The following is a 21885-nucleotide window of genomic DNA, read 5'->3' as shown; positions in this document are numbered from 1 at the left end:
TAGCTTTCGGTGCTCTTCTCACCACCCACAGCTCTAGAGGACATGAGAGGGGCAAAAACAAAACCATCACTGCTATGGCTGCTGGTCTCACATTCACTTTTTCTTCTAGTGAAAAAAGAAGCAAGATCTCAAACGTGGAAGTTCTTTTCTTCAGAATACTTTTATTGATTTGCATACAGTTTGTCAACACTCAACTTTTTTCTCTCCTACTTTGACGCACAAATCCATTCAGCTAGAGCTTTCTTCTCCCCATATGTCATAGATCGTGACACGGTATGGATCTGCAGGCATCTCTGACCTTTGAAGCTTGAGGTTACTGACATTGCCTGTTGCCATGGCACCTTTAAGACTCCGCACTTTGGACACAAATCTCACAAGCTCCACCTCGAGTTCGTGTAAGGTATTGAATGTACAGTCTTTGAAAAAAGAAGCATTTTGATTTTTCTTTAGTGGAGTGCGAAATGGGAAGCATCGAAGGCCAGGAGGACTCTGCTCCTGTCGAGAAAGATATTCAAGGTCAATAATATCATGTACTTTGCTGGTTTTGACACAGTTCCAAGAGAGTTGGGCTCATTTAAGAAAAGATGGTTCTAGCATTGCTCGAGTGCAGGCATTGGCAGACTATGGCCAAATTTGGCCCTCTGCCTGCTTTTGTAAATAAAGTTTTATTGGCATACGTTCATGCTCACTCATCTGTATATTGTTTAAGGCTGCTTCATGTTACAACAGCAGACTTGAGTAGTTGCAAGGAAGACCATACTGCCCATAAAGCTGTAAATATGCACTCTCTGGCCCTTTACAGAAAAAGTTTGCCAATCCCTCCTCTAACCAGTTTGGGCACAGGATCATGAAATGCTGGGTCTTTCTAGGGAAGAACATGCTTTCTTTCCCTTTCTCTTTCTACTTGAAAGAGTTGTTTATGGTCACTTTGAGGCCCAGCTGTTACTACTTTACACCTTTATCTCTTGTTTTTGTTTGTTTTTTTGAGACACAGTTTCACTCTGTCACCCAGGCTGGCATGATCTTGGCTCACCGCAACCTCCACTTCCTGGGTTCAAGCAATTCTTTTTTTTTTTTTTTTTTTTTTTGTGAGACGGAGTCTTCCTCTGTCACCCAGGCTGGAGTGCAGTGGCATGATCTCAGTTCACTGCAACCTCTGCCTCCCAGGTTCCAGCGATTCTCCTGCCTCAGCCTCCCAAGTAGCTGGGATTACGGGCACCTGCCATTATGCCCAGCTAATTTTTGTATTTTTGTAGAGACGGGGTTTCATCATGTTGGCCAGGCTGGTCTTGAACTCCTGACCTCAAGTGATCCACCCGCCTCGGCCTCCCAAAGTACTGGGATTACAGGCATGAGCCACTACCCCTGGCCCAGGTTCAAGCAACTCTTATACCTCAGCCTCCCAAGTAGCTGGAACTACAGGTGCCCACCATCATACCGGCTAATTTCTTTTCTTTTTTGACACAGAGTCTCACTTACCCACGCTGGAGTGCAGTGGCACGATCTCAGCTCACTGCAACCTCTGCCTCCCAGATTCAAGTGATTCTCCTGCCTCAGTCTCCCGAGTAGCTGGGATTACAGGTGTGTGCCACCACGCCTGGCTAATTTCTGTATTTTTTTTTTTTTTTTGGAGACGGAGTTTTGCTCTTGTTGCCCAGGCTGGAGTGCAATAGCGCGATTTCGGCTCACCACAACCTCTGCCTCCCGGGTTCAGGCAATTCTCCTGCCTCAGCCTCCCAAATAGCTGGGATTATAGGCATGCGCCAACACGCCCGACTAATTTTGTATTTTTAGTAGAGACGGGGTTTCTCCATGTTGGTCAGGCTGGTCTTAAACTCCTGACCTCAGGTGATCCACCTCGGCCTCCCAAAGTGCTGGGATTACAGGTGTGAGCCACCGTGCCCGGCCTTTTTTTTTTTTTTTTTGAGACGGAGTCTCACTCTGTCACCTGGGCTGGAGTGCAGTGGCTCCATCTCGGCTCGCTGCCACCTCTGCCTCCAGGGTTCAAGTGATTTTCCTGCCTCAGCCTCCCGAGTAGCTGGGATTACAGGCGCCCGCCACTACACCCAGCTAAGTTTTTGTATTTTTAGTAGAGACAGAGTTTCACCATGTTGCCCAGCTGGTCTTGAACTCCTGACCTCGTGATTCACCCGCCTCAGCCTCCCAAAGTGCTAGGATTACAGGTGTGAGCCACCGCACCTGGACTAATTTCTGTATTTTCAGTAAAGACGAGGTTTCACCATGTTGGCCAGGCTGGTCTCAAACTCCTGACCTCAAGTGATCCATCTGCCCCAGACCTTCCAAAGTTCTGGGATTACAGGCATGAGCCACTGTGCCTGGCCTACACCTTTATCTCCTTACAGAAGTCTCATATTTTGTTGGGATGATACCATTTCCATTTAGCTCAGGAATTTGCAGTAAGTCAAACACTAGGAAAAATGTAAAAAGCAAGGGGGAACAGTGAATCTGGCCCTGTGAATAATTTTGACCTTCTAAAACACACCATAAGTTCTTTTTTTTTTTTTTTTTTTTTTTTTTGAGACAGTGTCTCACTTAGTTGCCCAGGCTGAAGTGCAGTAGTATGATCTCGGCTCACCACAACCTCTGCCTCTAGGGTTCAAGCCATTCTCCTGCCTTAGCCTCCCGAGTAGCAGGGATTACAGGCGCACGCCACCACGCCTGGCTAATTTTTGTACTTTTAGTAGAGACGAGGTTTCACCATGTTGGCCAGGCTGGTCTCAAACTCCCGACCTCAGGCAATCCACCTGCCCTGGCCTCCCGAAGTGATGGGATTACAGGCATGAACCACCACGCCCAGCTGAGTTCTTTAATCTATCCTACATTTGAAAAAATCCATCTAACAAGGGGAACTCTGAGCCAATAAGCTAGAGGTCATCTTCCACTGTTTGTCCCAGTATCTGTGGATCTGGGGACTATTGTCTTCATAAGGATACATCAGGATTGCCAACTTTGCCCAGGACCATGAGGTCGGTTCATTATACCCAGCGGTGCCACCTAGACTCACTAGAACATCCGTTTCCCTGAGACTCCTGAGATTGAATCAATATGGTGTAGAAACACGGAGCCATCCTTACCTTATTCTTCTCACTGTCTCTTTGATACTTCAGTATCACAAACAGCACAACAACAAACAAAAACCAGAGCCATTTGCTCCCAAGCCAGCCTTGGGCATACTCCGGTAGATTCTGCCGAATCCGAAAGTGCCCTCCGCACGGCACCTTCCCCTGGGGTTCGCTAGTTTTCTCTCTCCGAGAAGAGAACATAGAGGCATAGCTGCAGGTGAGGCACAGAAGCAGGACCAGGAACCATTTCAGCGTCCACATGGTGAGCAGAGATGGGGAAGGGAGATGCTCATGATGGGTTTGCTTGCCCTCGCAACTGGGAGACTGGGCACCTGGTGCCAGGCCCTTGGTGATGTCACAGAGGCCCTGAGCTGAGGCCACCCTGGCCATTGTGATGATTTCAGGACAGAGGTTAATGGGGCTCACAGGGGTCACCCAGGAGGAGGACTCAAAGGGAGATGGGGCATTTCCAGCAGGCAGTGAGAGAGAGAGGATGGGCATGACGGGGTGCCAATTCCCTGCCAGGGGGCTCTTTCCAACCCTGGAGCTTTGCTGGGAGAGCCCATCATGTTTTTGTTTTTCATTTGTTTGATGCAGACATTGTGATGAGCAGAGGGAGATGCCATGTGCCCTGTAGAGCTGAATTAAATGGGAGAGAAAGGTATTAAACCACAGGCCACCTACAAACTCAAAACACCTATGTGTTTTGTTTGGCCTACATTGTTTCTAAAAATTATTTGTCAGTACTTAAATGTTGCGGTGGGGGGCACTTCACTTTAAAAGTTCAGGTTTCTGGCTTCCTTTGAAAATATGAGAGTGTGGCCGGGCGCGGTGGCTCACGCCTGTAATCCCAGCACTTTGGGAGGCTGAGGCGGGCAGATTACGAGGTCAAGAGATCGATACTATCCTGTCCAACGTGGTGAAACCCTGTCTTTACTAAAAATACAAAAATTAGCTGGATGTGGTGGCACACGCCTGTAGTCTCAGCTACTTGGGAGGCTGAAACAGGAGAATTGCTTGAATCCAGGAGGCAGAGGTTGCAATGAGCCGAGAGCACGCCACTGCACTCCAGCCTGGCAATAGAGCAAGACTCTGTCTCAAAAAAAAAAAAAAAAAAAAAAAAAAAAAAAAGGAACGAAAGAAAACAAAAAACGTAAAGAAAAGAAAATATGAGAGTTCTGGAAGCACTGGGCCCACACTGTCATAGAACCAGTCTCCTGCTGGAGCCAAGTGAAATCATCCATCCTGTGGCCATATTGCCTCCACGGTCCCCACCACTCCCTATTACCTCACACCATCATTGACAGCAGCAGTATGTGCCTGCCTTGGGTTAAGAGTACACTTTGGAGCCGGGCCTGTTGGCTCACACCTGTAATCCCAGCCTTTTGGGAGGCCAAGGCAGGCGGATCACCCGAGGTCAGAAGTTCAAGACCAGCCTGGCCAACATGGTGAAACCCCATCTCTGCTAAAAATACACAGATTAGCGGGGCATAGTGGCATGTGCCTGTAATCCCAGCTACTTGGGAGGCTGAGATAGGAGAATCACTTGAACCTGGGAGGCAGAGGTTATAGTGAGCTGAGATCATACCACTGCACTCCAGCCTGGGCAACAGAGTAGGTCTCAGTCTCCAAAAAAAAAAAAAAGAAAAAAAGACTATACATTGGGCCAGGCGCATTGGCTCACACCTGTAATCCCAGCACTTTGGGAGGCCAAGGTGGAAGGATCACCTGAGGTCAGGAGTTTAAGACCAGCCTGACCAACATGGAGAAACCCTGTCTCTACTAAAAATACAAAATTAGTCGGGCGTGTTGGCGCATGCCTGTAATCCCAGCTACTCGGGAGGCTGAGGCAGGAGAATTGCTTGAACCTGGTAGGCAGAGGCTGCGGTGAGCTGAGATCGCGCCATTGCACTCCAGCCTGGGGAACAAGAGCGAAACTCCCATCTCAAAAAAAAAAAAAAAAGAAAAGAAAAAAATTGTGATAAGAACAGGAAGCTTTAGAGACTAGCACCAGGGGACTGCTCCAAACTAGGTTATGCAGGAAGAGTGTCCAGAAAAAGATGGCTGAGTAGAGGAGAGTTGGTGGGTAAAATGGGAAGGGGCTGAATCCCCCAAGTGAGAAGGAACAGCTGGCTTAACAACTGAGGCCAAGGCTGGGAATAAACCTAGGACTCCACAGTATACCAGAACCCATGAGTTCTTTAAAACGACATGAAACAAGAAATCCTGGGTGCTGGAACGCACGGCTTGTACTTGTTCCCCTGGGTCATCTGTAGAGCTGTCTTCCTGAGGAAGGCTCTGATTCGCAGATTTACTCCCGAGGAGCAGAACTTTATGCTGCATAGGAAATAATGAAGGGTCTGCTGGGCACCCTCGCTGTGGCTTAAATTGTGCTGAGCTCTGTGGAGCGACAAAGAAGTTCTACAAGCTGTGGCCAGAGGCAGTGGCTCATGCCTGTAATCCCAGCAGTTTGGGAGGCCAAGGTGGGCAGATCATCTGAGGTCAGGAGTTCAAGACCAGCCTGGCCAACATGGCGAAACACTGTCTCCACTAAAAATACTTAAAAAAAAAAAAAAATTAGCCAAGTGTGGTGTTGCATGCCTGTAATCTCAGCTACTCAGGAGGCTGAGGCAGGAGAATTGCTTGAGTCCAGGAGTTGCGGCTACAGTGAGCTCAGATGATGCCATTGCACTACAACCTGGGCAACAGAGCAAGACTCCGTCTCTAAAAAAAATAAATAAATTCTGCTGAGTAGTCTAGGGGAAAAGAAAAGAACACATGTGGTATAGACCCTAGTTGCTCAATGAATCCTTCTGTAAAATGATGTCTGATGCGGCCCTTATCAACCCAGCAAACCCAACTTCCTCCATTCCCACCTGCCCTGCCAGCGTCCTCTCTGCTCCTCCATATGACAAACTTGAGCAAACTCTTCCCTCTGTCCTGACATCTGCCTGGACCACTTTTCCACAATCCTTTTCCTGCCTACGACTTTGTCCTCCACTCCTGCTCCTTGCCAAAATGGCATACAGTATATACTCAGTATGTTGTTGAATGGATGGATGAATGGGTGGGAGGGTGGATGGGTGGGTGGGTAGATGGATGGGTGGGCTAGTGGGTGGGTGGATGGATGAATAGGTGGATGGATGGGTGGATGGTTGGATGGATGGGTGCGTGGGTGGGTGGGTGGCTGAGTGGATTTTTGTTGTTGTTGTTTGAGACAAAGTCTTGCTGTGTCACCCAGGCTGGAGTGCAGGGGCACTATGTCAGCTCACTGCAAGCTCCGCCTCCCAGGTTCAAGCAATTCTCACTCCTCAGCCTCCTGAGTAGCTGGGACTACAGGTGCATGCCATCACACCTGCTTAATTTTTGTATTTGTATTTATTATTTATTTATTTATTTATTCTTTTTTGAGATGGAGTCTCACTCTGTTGCCCAGGCTGGAGTGCAGCGGAGCAATCTTGGCTCACTGCAACCTCCACCTCCTGGGTTCAAGAGATGCTCCTGCCTCAGCCTCCTGAGTAGCTGGGATTACAGGCACGTGCCACCACACCCAACTAATTTTTGTATTTTTGGTAGAGATGAGGTTTCACCATGTTGGCCGGGCTGGTCTCAAACTCCTGACCTCAGGTGATCTGCCTGCCTTGGCCTCCCAAAATGTTAGGATTACAGGAGTGAGTCACCGTGCCAGGCCTGAATTTTTAGTTTTTAATTATTATTATTATTGTTAGTTTTGAGATGGAGTCTTGCTCTGTCACCCACTGGGGTGCAATGGCGCAATCTCAGCTCACTGCAGCCTCCGCCTCCAGGGTTCAAGCAATTCTCCTGCCTCAGCCTCCCAAGTAGCTGGGATTACAGGCACCCACCACCATGCTTCGCTAATTTTTGTATTTTTAGTAGAGAAAGGGTTTCACCATGTTGGCCAGGGTGGTCTTGAACTCCTGACCTCAGGTGATCCGCCTACCTTGGCCTCCCGAAGTGCTGGGATTACAGGTGTGAGCCACCACATCCAGCCTAAGAAGATTTTTTTTCTTTTTTTTTGAAACAGGGTCTCACTCTGTCACTCAGGCTATAGTGAAGTGGCACGATATCGGCTCACTGCAACCTCCACCTCGTGGGTTCAAGCGATTCTCCTGCCTCAGCCTCCCAAGTAGCTGGGATTACAGGTACGCACACTGCGCCCGGCTAATTTTGTATTTTTAGTAGAGACGGAGTTTCACCATGTTGGCCAGGTTGGTCTCAAACTCCTGACCTCAGGTGATTCGCCCACCTCGGCCTCCCAAAGTGCTGGGATGACAGGTGTGAGCCACTATGCCAGGCCTTCTTTTGGGTTTTAATGGCGGCTTCATTAAACAGGCATGATTCACAATCATGAAGAAATGTGATTGGGCCAAAAATTGATAAGATCTCATATTAACAGACTGGGGAACCCAGCAGGGCCGGTCCGGATTCCTCGTGGTCTCTCTGTGCAGCTTTCCTTCCTCTGGGGTATGCGGCATGACCCTCTGGAATGACGTCTTTGTCTCCCAATCAGATCAGAGTCTGCCTTGGGCAGGGAAAGGAGGACAGAAAGTCAGAGGGAGAGATTCTGTTTCCCTAGGACTACTCGTAAGGACTAAAGCACTCCAACCTTTTTTTTTTTTTTTTTTTTTTTTTTTTTTTTTTTTTTGGACACAGAGTCTGGCTCTGTCACCCAGGCTGGAATGCAGTGGTGCAATCATAGCTCACTGCAACCTCCACTTCCTGGGCTCAAGGAATCCTCCCACCTCAACCTCCTGAGTAGCTGGGACTACAGGTGCATGCAGCCATGCCCGGCTAATATATATATATATTTTTTTTTGGTAGAGAGGGTTTGCGTGTTGTGCAGGGTGGTCTTGAACATCTGGGCTCAAGCGATCTGCCTTCCCCAATCTCCCATAGTGCTAAGATTACAGGTGAGAATCACTTTGCCCAGCCCCCAAACATTATTTTTATTTTGAAGACAGGGTCTCACGCCACCACCCAGGCTGTAGTGCCGTGGTGCAATCATGGCTCACTACAGCCTCGACCTCCCAGACCCAAAAGATGCTCCTACCTTAGTCTCCCAAGTAGCTGGGACCACAGGTGCACACCACCGCACTCGGGTAATCATTACTTTTATTTATTTATTTTTTTGAGATAGAGTCTAGCTCTGTTGCCCAGGCTGGAGTGCAGTGGTGCAATCTCGGCTCACTGCCACCTCCATCTTCTGGGTTCAAGTGATTCTCCTGTCTCAGCCTCCTGAGTAGCTGGGATTACAGGTGCCTTCCACCATGCCCAGCTAATTTTTGTATTTTTGATAGAGACAGGGGTTTCACTATGTTGGCCAGGCTGGTCTTGAACTCCTGACCTCAAGTGGACACACCTTGGCCTCCCAAAGTGCTGGGATTACACACATGAGCCACCATGCCCGGCCACCACATTCTTATTAAAGAGTTGATTGGGGCCGGGCACGGTGGCTCACGCCTGTAATCCCAGCACTTTGGGAGGCCGAGGCGGGCAGATCACCTGAAGTTGGGAGTTTGAGACCAGCCTGACCAACGTGAAGAAACCGTGTCTCTACTAAAGATACAAAATTAGCCGGGCGTGGTGGCGCATGCTTGTAATCCCAGCTACTCGGGAGGCTAAGGCAGGAGAATCGCTTGAACTCGGGAGGCGGAGGTTGCGGTGAGCCGAGATTGCACCACTGCACTCCAACCTGGACAACAAGAGCAAAACTCCATCTCAAAAATAAAAAAAAAAAAAACAGAGTTGATTGGGAATCCATGTCATGGATACACTAGAATTTGTTAATTTTCCAGTCTTCTCATAGGTTGCATGACCTGGAAGAAGTTCCTTAACTCCATGTCTTAGTCCATGTTGTGCTGCCATTACCCAAAACTGGGTAATTTACAAAATACAGAAATGTATTTGCTCTTGAGGCAGAAGGGCAAAAGGGGTGAACTCTGTGTCTTCCTATGGCAGAAGAGGAGAGTGCATCCAATCCCTTAAGCATTTTACAAGGGCTCTAATCCCATCTGTGACATCTTCACCTTTATGACTTAATCACCTCCTAAAAGGCCTCACTTCTTAATATTATTCTACTGGTAATTAAGTGTATTAGGCCGTTCTTGCTTTGTTATGAAGAGAAGTACAACCAGGCACAGTGGCTCACGCCTGTAATCCCAGCACTTTGGGAGGCACGTGCCTGTAGTACTTGGGAGGCTGAGGCAGAAGGATCGCCTGTGCCCAGGAGATAGGGGCTACAGTGAGCTAAGATTGCGCCATTGCACTCCAGCCTGGGTGACAGACGGAGACCCTGTCTCAAAAAAAAAAAAAAAAAAAAAAAAAAAGGTTAAACTTACAAGGTTTGACAATATTGAGCATTGTGGGGATGTGGAGCAACTTGTATACATGCCAGGCATGAGACTAAAACATCACAAGTATGTCAGAAAACTGTGTGGCAGTTTTCCACCAATGCCAGCACACATACATTCTATTACCCAGCTAATCCTCTACTGTTCCCAACAGAAATGCATAAATACAGCCACCAAAGACATGCAGCCACCACGCCCAGCACTGCCTTTTTTTTTTTTTTTAAGATGGGGGTCTCACTATATTGCCCAGGCTGGCCTTGAACTCCTGGGCTCAAGCAATCCTCCCTAAGTGCTGGGATTACAGGTGTCAGCCATGGTGCCCCACCAGGATATAAGGCATTTGTCAGATATATGTATTGTAAATATCGTACCTCAGTTTTTTTTTTTTTTCTTTTTTTTTTTTTCTGAGATGGAATCTCACTCTGTTGCCCAGGCTGGAGTGCAGTGGCACGATCTTAGCTCACTGCAACCTCCGCCTCCCGGTTTCAAGCGATTCTCCTGCCTCAGCCTCCTGAGTAGCTGGCATTACAGGTGCGTGCCACCAAACCCGGCTAATTTTTGGATTTTCAGTAGAGATGGGGTTTCGCCGTGTTGGCCAGGCTGGTCTCAAATTCCTGGCCTCAAGTGATCCACTCGCCTCAGCCTCCCAAAATGCTGGGATTATAGGTGTGAGCCACCGCACCTGGCCTTTTCTCTTTTTTTTAAGACAGAATCTTGGAGGGTCACAGTGGCTCACCCTGTATTCCCAGCACTTTGGGAGGCCAAGGTGGGTGGATCATCTGAGGTCAGGAGTTCGAGACCAGCCTGGCCAACACAGTGAAACCCCGTCTGTACTAAAAATACAAAAACTAGCCAGGCATGGTGGCACACACCCGTAGTCCTAGCTACTCGGGAGGCTGAGGCAGGAGGCAGGAGAATTGCTTGAACTCAGGAGGCGGAGGTTGCAGTGAGCCGAGATTGCCCCACTGCACTCCAGTCTGGGTGACAGTGAGACTCCATCTCCAAAAAAAAAAAAAAAAAAAAAAAAGAATAAGAATCTTGCTCTGTTGCTTAGGCCGAAGTCTGAAGTGCAGTGGCGATATCATAGCTCTCCGCAGCCTTGACCTCCCGGGCTCCAGCGATCCTCCTGCCTCAGCCTCTGATGCAGCTGGGACTACAGGCGTGCACCATCATGCCTGGCTAATGTGTGTGTGTAGAACTGTGTTCTCACTATGTTGCCCAGTTCGTCTTTAACTCCTGAGCTCAAGCGATCCTCTTGCCTCAGCCTCCAAAGCTTTTTTTTAGTCTTAATGATGTATCTCGGAGGGCAGAGACTCGGTATATCTCATTCACTGCTGAACGCCCAGCGCCCCTTACCCTGCCTGGAACGCAACAAGCCCTCGACAAATTTTTATGGAATGAATGATTGTTGAAGTCCTGCCTCTGGCCTTATTTTCTTCCTTTGGGCATGTTACTCCCTGTCTTGCCCATTTCACAAGATTTTGTGAAGCTGCGGAAACCACAGGATCCGTTCCCCCCACCTTGGCGTTGCGTTTGGCGGCTCTTAGGCCGCATCAGCTTTTACATTCAGAAAAGGCAGAGCTCTGTTCTTCCCCGGCAACTTAACAGCTAAGCTCCACGTGGGCGCCCCGCCCATCTCAGGGCCCGCCCACATCCAGCGACGCCCACACCTGTCAGCTGACGGCAGGGTCAGAACCAGTCTCTAAGGGGCGTAGCCAGAACCCAGAACGAGGAAAAGGGTGGAGTTGCGGAAGCCACTGACCAATGAGAGCGCAGAGTTCTGGGCCCGGAAAAGGCGGGGCCGCGCGCTGGAGAGGGCGGTGTCCACATTTCCATTGGGCTACCTGTCGTCGTCAGGGGAACGCGGTGTCCCGGAGTTGGGGGCGGGCGTTACTGGAATGCGGGGGCTTCTGGGGCGGGCTCGGCTGGGACTGGACGCTTGCCGTCAGCTGACCCGCCGCCATCATGTTCGCCGTTTGCAAGTGTCCCGGAGTGGGATCGCGGACCGTGCCTAGCGGGTCGCCGCCTCTGCCGCAGTCCTCGGACGCCGCCGCCCTGGCCTGGGAGCCTGACCCGCCGCAGGAGCCGGCAGTACAGCGGTCCACGGGAGGCGGGCGCGGCCCCCGGACCCCCTCACGGCGACCGGTCGCGGGCCTCCCGGGGCAAAAGCCCGTGGGCCGCCGCGATGGCCCTCAAGATGGTGAAGGGCATCATCGACTGCATGTTCGACAGTAACCTGCAGGACTAGGTCCGCGGCATCTGCAACGACAAGGAGGACGAGGTGAGCCCGGCGCGCCACAGGGGCGGCTCGGCCTGGTTACCGCCCCGGCCCCGGGCCCAGCCACCAAGCATCTGTCTTCGTTGAAGGATGCCTGTGCAGCCCTTGGGCAGTGGAAGCCTTAGAAAGTCTACCCGAGTGACTGCCTGCATCCCTGCGTGGACAGCAAGGCCGGCCTGAAGGAGAGCAGCCCACTGATACCACAGCCGTCCCAATACCAGAGGCTGTGTCGGGCATGAGGTGCCAAGAGGGCAGGGAAGTTAAGGAATTTGCTTGCAGGCACCAAGTCAACCTCAGCCCATGTCCCTCTCCCTAGGAACCTGAGTTCTTGCCTTATTGTTACACTTTTCCAGAAGTGGTGTGGCTTCTCCTGCCTCTCGCTTAATGAGGTCATTTTTGTTCATCTCCATCCCCTTTCCCTTGGTTTTCATCATCTCAGAAGCTCTCCCTAACTGCTTTGGTTACAACGTGTAACTAACTTGTGTACTCTTCAGATTCCTTTTGAGTTGAGGGCATAGCTAATTAGCCTGGATTTTATTTTACTGAGCGTGGTTCAGCAGATTGGAAATGTGGTTTGCTTCCTGAGAGGACTTTGTCTGCACGGGCAGGATCTCCCAGCGCCTGTCCCTGCCCCCTTCAGCGCATGTCACTGAGCAGCCTATTCTAGGATCCTGAGGAGGAGCCACGGGGTCTGTCCAGTGGAGGACCTCACACTCTAGTCTGGGGCGTGGTTTTCGGGGGGCGGGGCTATGTGCTTGTCTTCACTGGGAAGCCCCTGAGCCTGGGTTTCTTCCTTTGGAACTGGTGTGAGTTGATAGTGCCTTCCCACAGGCATGGGCCCATTCAAGTGGGTATTGATGGTGGAAACATTTTTAGAATAGTGCGGGGCCGTCCTTGAAAGTCCCAGGCTTCCTCGTGGGCCCTGCCATTGGCCAGACAGCGATTCCATGCAGGACACGTGGTGTCTGGGAGCCCTGGCTTTCTCATCGGAAGACCATCTTTATGGCCTGGAGGGTCATTACTCAGGTGTTCACTTCTGATTCCAGATGTTGTCTGCAGCTGCTGGCGTTTCCTGGAGAGCAGCAAATGACTGTTGAATGATAGTTCTAGTGGTCCCCCCAGCGCCCCCCGAAACTCGCTTTTATTTATTTATTTATTTTTTTGAGACAGAGTCTCGCTCTGTCGCCCAGGCTGGAGTGCAGTGGCCTGATCTCAGCTCACTGCAAGCTCCGCCTCCCGGGTTCACGCCATTCTCCTGCCTCAGCCTCCCGAGTAGCTGGGACCACAGGCGCCCGCCAGCTCGCCCGGCTAGTTTTTTGTATTTTTTAGTAGAGACGGGGTTTCACTGTGTTAGCCAGGATGGTCTCGATCTCCTGACCTTGTGATCCACCCGTCTCGGCCTCCCAAAGTGCTGGGATTACAGGCTTGAGCCACCGCGCCCGGCCCGAAACTCGCTTTGAAAAGCAGCTACCCTGTAGACTGCATGCTGTAGGTTCTTCCCACCCACTGCACCTGAAGCGAAGACTCTTGACAGTGTGCTTTTTCTGCAGCAGTCTAGTTTCCAAAACAAGTTTCCATCTCATAATAGATTTCCACTTAAAACTTGAGTGTGGCATCATGGAAACAGGGCTTAGCAATGACTTTGAAAGCCGCGTGGAAAGTTAGTGTGATCGAGTGGAAATCCATGAAGTTTGGGCGATCTGAGTCCAAGCGCTCCGACTGACTTAATGGGGCAGTCCACGGAGAGCCCCTGTTCTGTCTCCTGTGTAACATGGGGACATGGGCTGAGTTGCCTCCCTCCTTGCTGACGCATGCTGAGGATGTTGCAGCCAAACCTGGTTTTCTGGAAGAGCTAGAGCGCTCAAAGAGGTTGTTTAATTCACTGTTTTCCAGTCCTCAGGCTGTGACTTCTTAGTGGGTTGTAAATTCAATTTGCTAGGTTATACTAAGTAAGAAAAAAGAAAACAAACTCGAAAATACCAGAGTGCAGGCACATGCAGTAGCTGTCCTGTCTTGAAACTTTGATTTCTGCATGTGATTCTTGTGTGCATGTGTGAGCATATTGGGTTGCCATGCACAACCCATTAAAATGAGTCCAAAAAGTATGGGAAGTAGTGGTTTGATTTGCACGTGTCTTGGTCTACTTGAGTGTGCCTGAATCATTAAGAAACAGCAAGGATGATGTTGGCAGGCAGGTGGAAATCCACCTGGGGGTGTCCGCAGTTACTAAATCTCGATAGAACTGGGACAAAAGTCAAATGATTTTTAATATTTCATTCTCAGAAGTGCTTTTCATAGTTTTGGGAAAGTTTTCTCTTTGTTTTCTTTTTATCATTTTTTAAAATCTCCATCTTATAGATGGGGATGAGAAAAATTTCTTAATCTTTTTTTTTATTATTATAAAATCTAGGCTGGGACTGGGCGCAGTGGCTCACACCTGTAATCCCAGTACTTTGGGAGGCCAAGGTGGGTGGATTGCTTGAGCCCAGGAGTTCGAGACTGGCCTGGGCAACATAGCAAGACCCCCGTCTCTACAAAGAAACACAAAAAATTAGCCCAGTGCAGTAGCACGTGCTGCTAGTCCCAGCTGCTCAGGATGCTTTGGAGGGAGATTGCTTGAGCTCTGGGAGGTCGAGGCTGCAGTGAACCCTAATCATGCCTCTGCACTCCAGCCTGGCAAGAGAGCCGTACCCTGTCTCAAAAAAAAAAAAAAAAAAAAAAGGCATAACATCTACCCATACATTTAAAGCTTTCTTTTTAATGAGCTCAGTGTTATTAAGTAAAAAGTGAACATGTCTTCGCATCTAAATATCCCCACTCCTTCAAAGCAACCATTTCTACCAGTTTGGTGTCTACTGTTTTTTGAGACAGAGTCTTGCTTTGTTGCCCAGACTGGAGTGCAGTGGTGTGATCTCAGCTCACTGCAACCTCTGCCTTTTGGGTTCAAGCAGTCCTCCCACCTTAGCCTCCCAAGTAGCTGAGATTACAAGCCTGTGCCACCATGCCTGGTTAATTTTCATATTTTTAGTAGAGATGGGGTTTCACCATGTTGGCCAGGCTGATCTTGAACTCCTGATGTCAAGTGATCTGCCCACCTTGGCCTTCCACAGTGCTGGGATTACAGGTGTGAGCCACCGTGCCTGGACTTTTTTTTTTTTTTTAATTTTTTGAGCCCAGGTCTCACTCTGTTGATCAGGCTGGAGTACAGTGGCACGATCTTGGCTCAGTGCAGACTCCAACTGCTAGGCTGAAATAATCCTCCCTTCTCAGCCTCCTGAGTAGCTGGGACTACAGGCATGTACCACCATGCCTGGCTAATTTTTGTTTTGAGACCGAGTCTCACTGTCACTTAGGCTGGAGTGCAGTGGCGCAGTCTCAACTCACTGCAACCTCTGCCTCCCGGGCTGAAGTGATTCTCCTGCCTGAGCCTTCCCAGTAGCTGGGACTACAGGCGTGCGCCACTATGCCCAGCTAATTTTTTGCATTTTTAGTAGAGTTGGGGCTTCACCATGTTGGCCAGGCTTTCTTGAACTCCTGACCTCAAGTGATCCACCTGCCTCAGTCTCCCAAAGTGCTGGGATTACAGGCGTGAACCACTATGCCTAATTTTTGTATTTTTGTAGAGATGGGCTCTCACTATGTTGCACAGGCCAATCTTCAACTTCCGGGCTCAAACAGCTCACCCTCCTCGACCTCTCGAAGTGCTGGGATTACAGGCGTGAGCTACTGCACCCAGCCTGGTGTCTGTATTGTTGAGATTTTGCCCATGCATGGAGATGGCGGGTATTTCTGAGTGTGCACGATCTTGCTCGGCATTCCAGTCATCACTGACGGCTTTCTCTGCAATTGGAGGAAGACCTAGCTTGTTATTTCCAAATCCCCCCAGCATGGACATCCCGTAGGTTTTTTCAGTCATTCCCCCCTTGATGGGCATTTCAGACAGTGTCGCTGTTCACGTCGTGGAGCGTTGTCTGTGCAGATCTGTATGGGACAGATCCTCAGGCAGCGTGGGGAGTTAGAGTTCTCTATGTCGCTGCCCGTCCCCCTCTTCCTGGCTTCTGTGCTTCCTGGGCTTGGTGTCACCTCCCCACTGGTGCCTCTTGGTAACACCAGCAGTGGGTCTCCCAGACCTCCAGTCACGGAGGGCAATTGACTTGGGCCTGGCTCCCGGGCTCTGAAGCTTGTCACCTTGTTCACCAGAGGCCACACTGCCAAGGCCACTCCCATCCAGTGACAGAATACCCAGGGAGACGCAGGTAGGTCTTGAGGGGCTGTGGTCTTCCTGAGCTTCCCTTAGGCCACAGGGCCAGCAGCACAGGACGCTCTCAGGAGCATTGTCTCACTGGAGCAGTCCCTGAAAACTAGAGGCACATGCAGACCGCGCTTGGGGTCACTGCTGCTGGGGGCCTCGGATTGATCTTTCCCTTTGCACGTTTGCTGGCCCAGCTCCTGGTAGGCTGGGAGCAACCAGCTGGCACCCAGGGCTGTAGATGCATAGCTACTCCCACAGGCGTGGCCTTAGGGCAGACCTGTGTGGGGCTGCGTGGAGGCTGGGCCCTCCTCTCCTCTGCCCTGGCCACTCCTTGCTCCCTGGCCCCCTCCTTCCCGATCACAAACCTCCAGGGTCCTCTTTGGCGCCTTTCTCCTTGCTCAGCTTGCCTTCCCAGGCTGATAAGTGCGCCTTCCTGAGGACATATTCCCCTTGCCCCCCGCAGGAAGATGCTGCCCACCCTTCAGGGCCCGGGGTTGGGACCCTTGAGGGGTGCCTATGCCTTCGAGGCAGGGCCTCCTTCCCCTGAGGCCCCAGGCATCTGGGCTGCTCTCTGCCCCGCCTCCGTCTCCTGCGAAGCCATGGCCTCCTGCCTCATGGTCTTGGTCTCCCCTGGGCCCTGGGTGACTTGGATGCTTGTGAGGGTGACAGCACTGGTCAGCTGGGTACCGGCCCCAGAGATGCCCATGCACGAATTCCTGGGACCTGTGGGCCTGCTTTCATGTGGCAAGAGACATTTTGTAGATGAATTAGATTAAGGATTTTAAGATAAGCCTCCTGGCTCCAGGAGGGCAGGTCACCATTCTCCAAGAAAGGGAACCTGGGCCCCTTGGGGAAGTGGCTGATTCCAGCATGAAGGCAGGCAATGAACCAGATGAGCATGGAGCGTCTTGGGTTGCCAGAAAGTAAGGAATTGCTCAGAAGAGGAAGGGGCTTGCTCACAGAACACAAGTGCCAACCCAAAGGAGCTCCTAATGCCAAAGGTGGGAAAGGTGGAGCCAGAAAATAATGAAAATATCAGATTATTTAGAATAAAATAGACACCTGTAAGTCTATACTGAAATCCATTCATCAATCAACGGCGAAGGAACAGCTCTTACAGCAGAATTCCAATCAATAAAGAATGTAGGAGGGAGGAAAATTGAAATCAAGCACCTAAGGATGTACAGAGATGCCATCAGCCACAGTAACATGTAAAATGCCCACGTTTTGAATCAGTAGGATAAAGAACATGTCATCTAATCTGGGAGTCCCTGGTTAGCACATTTGTATCCAAAACTCCAATGGCATAGAATGAATGAATTCTTTCTCCCTTTTCTTTTTTGTTAACTTAAAATAATAGAGACGAGGTCTCACTGTGTTGCCCAGGCTGGTTTCAAACTCTTGGGCTCAATCAATCCTCCCGGCCGAGTGCGGTGGCTCAAGCCTGTAATCCCAGCACTTTGGGAGGCCGAAACAGGCGGATCACAAGGTCAGGAGATCGAGACCATCCTGGCTAACACGGTGAAACCCCATCTCTACTAAAAAATACAAAAAAATAGCCGGGGGAGGTGGCGGGCACCTGTAGTCCCAGCTACTCGGGAGGCTGAGGCAGAATGGCGTAAACCCGGGAGGCGGAGCTTGCAGTGAGCCGAGATCCGACCACTGCACTCCAGCCTGGGTGACAGAGCGAGACTCCGTCTCAAAAAAAAAAAAAAAATCAGTCCTCCCGCCTCAGCTTCCCGATGTACTAAGATTACAGGTGTGAACCACTGTGCCCGGCCTCTCCTTTTTTTTTTTTTCCTTTTGAGACAGAGTCTCGCTCTGTCGCCCAGGCTGGAGTGCAATGGTGCGATCTCAGCTCACTGCAACCTCTGCCTCCCGGGTTCGAGCGATTCTTCTGCGTCATCCCTATTTTTTTTTTTTTAAATCCAACTATTGACAAATGTAACTGCTAGTTTGGTAGAAGGAAAAATCAATATATGGAACCTTTGAAATGCAATGAGTGAAAGGACTCTTGTGAGAGAATCAGATGACTCTAGAATACACCCCTCCTAATTGAATCATTTTACCATTTAAAAACTATCATTAAAGCCATCTTTTGTAATGTATCAAAGATAAAAAGCAGTTCTGTATCTTGCACAAATAGATACTATAGAGAACAAGAGTTTGTATGGAAACGACGTCAGCATCTTATCCCAGATTTCCCTAGCTCCGTCATCCACCTGCGGCCATTGCACGGAAGCACGAGCTCATCACATACTATTTTGTAGCTTTCGGTGCTCTTCTCACCACCCACAGCTCTAGAGGACGTGAGAGGGGCAAAAACAAAACCATCACTGCTATGGCTGCTGGTCTCACATTCACTTTTTCTTCTAGTGAAAAAAGAAGCAAGACCTCAAACGTGGAAGTTCTTTTCTTCAGAATACTTTTATTAGTTTGCATACAGTTTGTCAACACTCAACTTTTTTCTCTCCTACTTTGACACACAAATCCATTCAGCTAGAGCTTTCTTCTCCCCATATGTCATAGATCGTGACACGGTGTGGATCTGTGGGCGTCCCTGACCTTCGAAGCTTGAGGTTACTGACATTGCCTGTTGCCATGGCACCTTTAAGACTCCGCACTGTGGACACAAATCTCACAAGCTCCACCTCGAGTTCGTGTAAGGTATTGAATGTACAGTCTTTGTTGAGGGAAGCATTTTGTTTTTTCTTTAATAGAGAATGAAATTGGCCGCCTCGAAGGCCAGGACTCTGCTTCTGTCAAGAAAGATACTCAAGGTCAGTAATATTGTGAACTTGGCTGGTTTTGACACAGTTCATGTTACAACAGCAGACCTGAGTAGTTGCTAGGAAGTCCATACTGCCCACAAAATTGAAAATATTCACACCCTCCCCGGCCCTTTACAGGAAGGGTTTGCCGATCCCTGCTCTAATCAGTCTGGACACAGTATTATGAAGTGCTGGGTCTTTCTACGGGAGAACACACTTTGTCTCCCCTTCCCTTTCTACCTGAAAGAGTTGTGTGTGGTCACTCTGAGGACCAGCTCAAACTACCTTACACCTTTCTCTCTTCAGCACAAGTCTCGTATTTTGTTGGGATAATGATACCATTTCCATTTAGCTCAGGATTTCGTAGTAGTCAAATACTAGCAAAAATTTAAAAAGCAAGGGACAGTGAATCTGGCCCTGCAAATAATTTTGACCTTCTGAAACACACCGTAAGTTCTTGAATCTATCCTACATTTGAAAAAATCCATCTAACCAGAAAATCTGTGAGCCAGTAAGCAGAGGTCATCTTCCACTGTTTGTCCCAGTATCTGTGGATCTGGGGACTATTGTCTTCACGAAGGATACATCAGGAAGTGAATTTGCCAGCTTTGCCCAGGACCATGAGTTAGGTTCATTATATGTAACAGTCCCGCCTAGACTCACTAGAACATCCGTTTCCCTGAGACTCCTGAGATTGAATCAATATGGTGTAAAAAAAAAATGGAGCCATGCTTACCTTATTCTTCTCATTGTCTCTTTGAAACTTAAGTATCACAAACAGCACAACAACAAACAAAAGCCAGAGCCATTTGCTCCCAAGCCAGCCTTGGGCGTGCTCTGGTTGATTCTGCTGAATCCGAAAGTGCCCTCCGTACGGCACCTTCCCCTGGGGTTCGCTAGTTTTCTCTCTCCGAGAAGAGAACATAGAAGCATAGCTGCAGGTGAGGCACAGAAGCAGGACCAGGAACCATTTCAGCGTCCACATGGTGAGCAGAGATGGGGAAGGGAGATGCTCATGATGGGTTTGCTTGCCCTCGCAACTGGGAGACTGGGCACCTGGTGCCAGGCCCTTGGTGATGTCACAGAGGCCCTGAGCTGAGGCCACCCTGGCCATTGTGATGATTTCAGGACAGAGGTTAATGGGGCTCACAGGGGTCACCCAGGAGGAGGACTCAAAGGGAGATGGGGGCATTTCCAGCAGGCAGTGAGAGAGGATGGGCATGACGGGGTGCCAATTCCCTGCCAGGGGGCTCTTTCCAACCCTGGAGCTTTGCTGAGAGAGCCCATCATGTTTTTGTTTTTCATTTGTTTGATGCAGACATTGTGATGAGCAGAGGGAGATGCCATGTGCCCTGTGAAGCTGAATTAAATGGGAGAGAAAGGTATTAAACCACAGGCCACCTACAAACTCAGAGCCACCTATGTGGTTTTTTGGTTTTGGTTTTTTTGAGACGGAGTTTTGCTCTTGTTGCCCAGACGGGAGTGCAATGGCGTGATCTCAGCTCACCACAACCTCCGCCTCCCGGGTTCAAGCCATTCTCCTGCCTCAGTCTCACACGTAGCTGGGATTACAGGCATGTGCCACCACGCTTGGCTAATTTTGTTAGTAGAGATGGGGTTTCTCCATGTTGGTTAGGCTGGTCTCGAACTTTCGACCTCAGGTGATCCACCTGCCTCAGCCTCCTAAAGTGCTGGGATTACAGGTGTGAGCCACCGCGCCCGGCCCACCTATGTGTTTTGTTTGGCCTACACTGTTTTTAAAAATTGTCAGTACTTAAATATTGGGGGGCATTTCACTTTAAAACTCCAAATTCTGGCTTCTTTTGAAAATATGGGAGGTCCAGAAACACTGGGTCCACACCCTCATAGAACCAGTGTCTCTGCTGCAGCCAAGTGAAGCCATCCTGTCTGTGGCCATATTCCCTCCACAGTCCCCACCACTCACTATTACCTCACACCATCATTGATCGTAGCAGTGTGTGCCCACCCTGGGTTAAGAGTATACTTTGGGCCGGGTGTGGTGGCTCATACCTGTAATCCCAGCACTCTGGGAGGCCAAGGCAGGTGGATCACCTGAGGTCAGGAGTTCGGGAATAGCCTGGCCAACATGGTGAAACCCCATGTCTACTAAAAATACAAAAATTAGCCCAGCATGGTGGCATATGCCTGTAGGCCCAGCTACTTGGGAAGCTGAGGCAGGAGAATCGCTCTTACCTGGGAGGCAGAGATTGCAGTGAACTGAGATCGCACCACTGCACTCTAGCCCGGGCAACAGAGTGAGACTCCATCTCAGGAGGAAAAAAACAAGGGTATACTTTGATTAAAATTGTGATAAGAACAGGAAGGTTTAGAGACTAGCACGAGGGGACTGCTCTAAACTAGGTTATTCAGGAAGAATTTCCAGAAAAAGATGGTTGAGTAGAGTGGGGGAGATGATTAGGAGTTGGTGGGTAAAATGGGAAGGGGCTGAATCCCCCAAGTGAGAAGGAACAGCTGGCTTGACAACTGAGGCCAAGGCTGGGAATAAACCTAGGACTCCACAGTATACCAGAACCCATGAGTTCTTTAAAACGACATGAAACAAGAAATCCTGGGTGCTGGAACGCACGGCTTGTACTTGTTCCCCTGGGTCATCTGTAGAGCTGTCTTCCTGAGGAAGGCTCTGATTCGCAGATTTACTCCCGAGGAGCAGAACTTTATGCTGCATAGGAAATAATCAAAGGTCTGCTGGGCACCTTCGCTGTGGCTTAAAGTACTGAGCTCTGTGGAGCGACAAGTAGTTCTGCAAGGCTATGGCCGGGGCGGTGGCTCACGCCCGGAATCCCAGCACTTTGGGAGGCCAAGGCATGCAGATCACCTGAGGTCAAGGAGTTTGAGGCCAGCCTGACCAACATGGTGAAACCCTGTCTCCACTACAAATAAAAACAAATTAGCCAGGTGTTTTGGTGCACACCTGTAATCTGAGCTACTCAGGAGGCTGAGGCAGGAGAATCGCTTGAATCCAGGAGGCAGTGGTTGCAGTGAGCTGAGATGATGCCACTGCCCTCCAGCCTGGGCAACAGAGTGCGACTCTCTCTCAAGAAAAACCAAAAAATAGTTCTGCAAGACTATTCTAGAAAACCAAAAGGGG

General features: G+C 49.7%; 2 protein-coding genes and 1 non-coding gene across 4 annotated transcripts; 1 reads left to right on the top strand and 2 right to left on the bottom strand.

The window, feature by feature from the left end:
• Positions 1-37: 37 nt before the first annotated feature.
• On the bottom strand, positions 38-3769 carry LOC102124295 (protein FAM209B). The gene is made up of 2 exons (XM_005569403.4): positions 3096-3769; positions 38-495 (listed from the first exon to the last, which is right to left on the bottom strand). The coding sequence occupies exons 1-2, from the start codon at positions 3582-3584 to the stop codon at positions 229-231; spliced, it is 756 nt and encodes a 251-aa protein (XP_005569460.3). The 5' UTR covers positions 3585-3769; the 3' UTR covers positions 38-228.
• Positions 3770-11401: 7632 nt separating this feature from the next.
• On the top strand, positions 11402-19150 carry LOC101867262 (uncharacterized). Of its 2 annotated transcripts, none has more exons than XR_006689943.2 (2): positions 11402-11735; positions 18514-19150. It is a non-coding gene; the product is annotated as an uncharacterized protein (transcript). The 2 variants fall into 2 exon arrangements; XR_010578736.2 differs by having other exon boundaries at positions 18705-18865.
• Positions 18393-19942, bottom strand: FAM209A (family with sequence similarity 209 member A). Its single transcript, XM_005569404.4, has 2 exons — positions 19492-19942; positions 18393-18743 (listed from the first exon to the last, which is right to left on the bottom strand). The coding sequence occupies exons 1-2, from the start codon at positions 19867-19869 to the stop codon at positions 18480-18482; spliced, it is 642 nt and encodes a 213-aa protein (XP_005569461.4). The 5' UTR covers positions 19870-19942; the 3' UTR covers positions 18393-18479.
• Positions 19943-21885: the final 1943 nt, after the last annotated feature.

This window comes from Macaca fascicularis, chromosome 10 (genome assembly GCF_037993035.2).
Source record: "Macaca fascicularis isolate 582-1 chromosome 10, T2T-MFA8v1.1".
Lineage (NCBI taxonomy): Eukaryota > Metazoa > Chordata > Mammalia > Primates > Cercopithecidae > Macaca > Macaca fascicularis.
The sequence above is the reverse complement of the archived record's forward strand: the minus strand, read 5'-3'. Positions and strand labels throughout refer to the sequence as shown.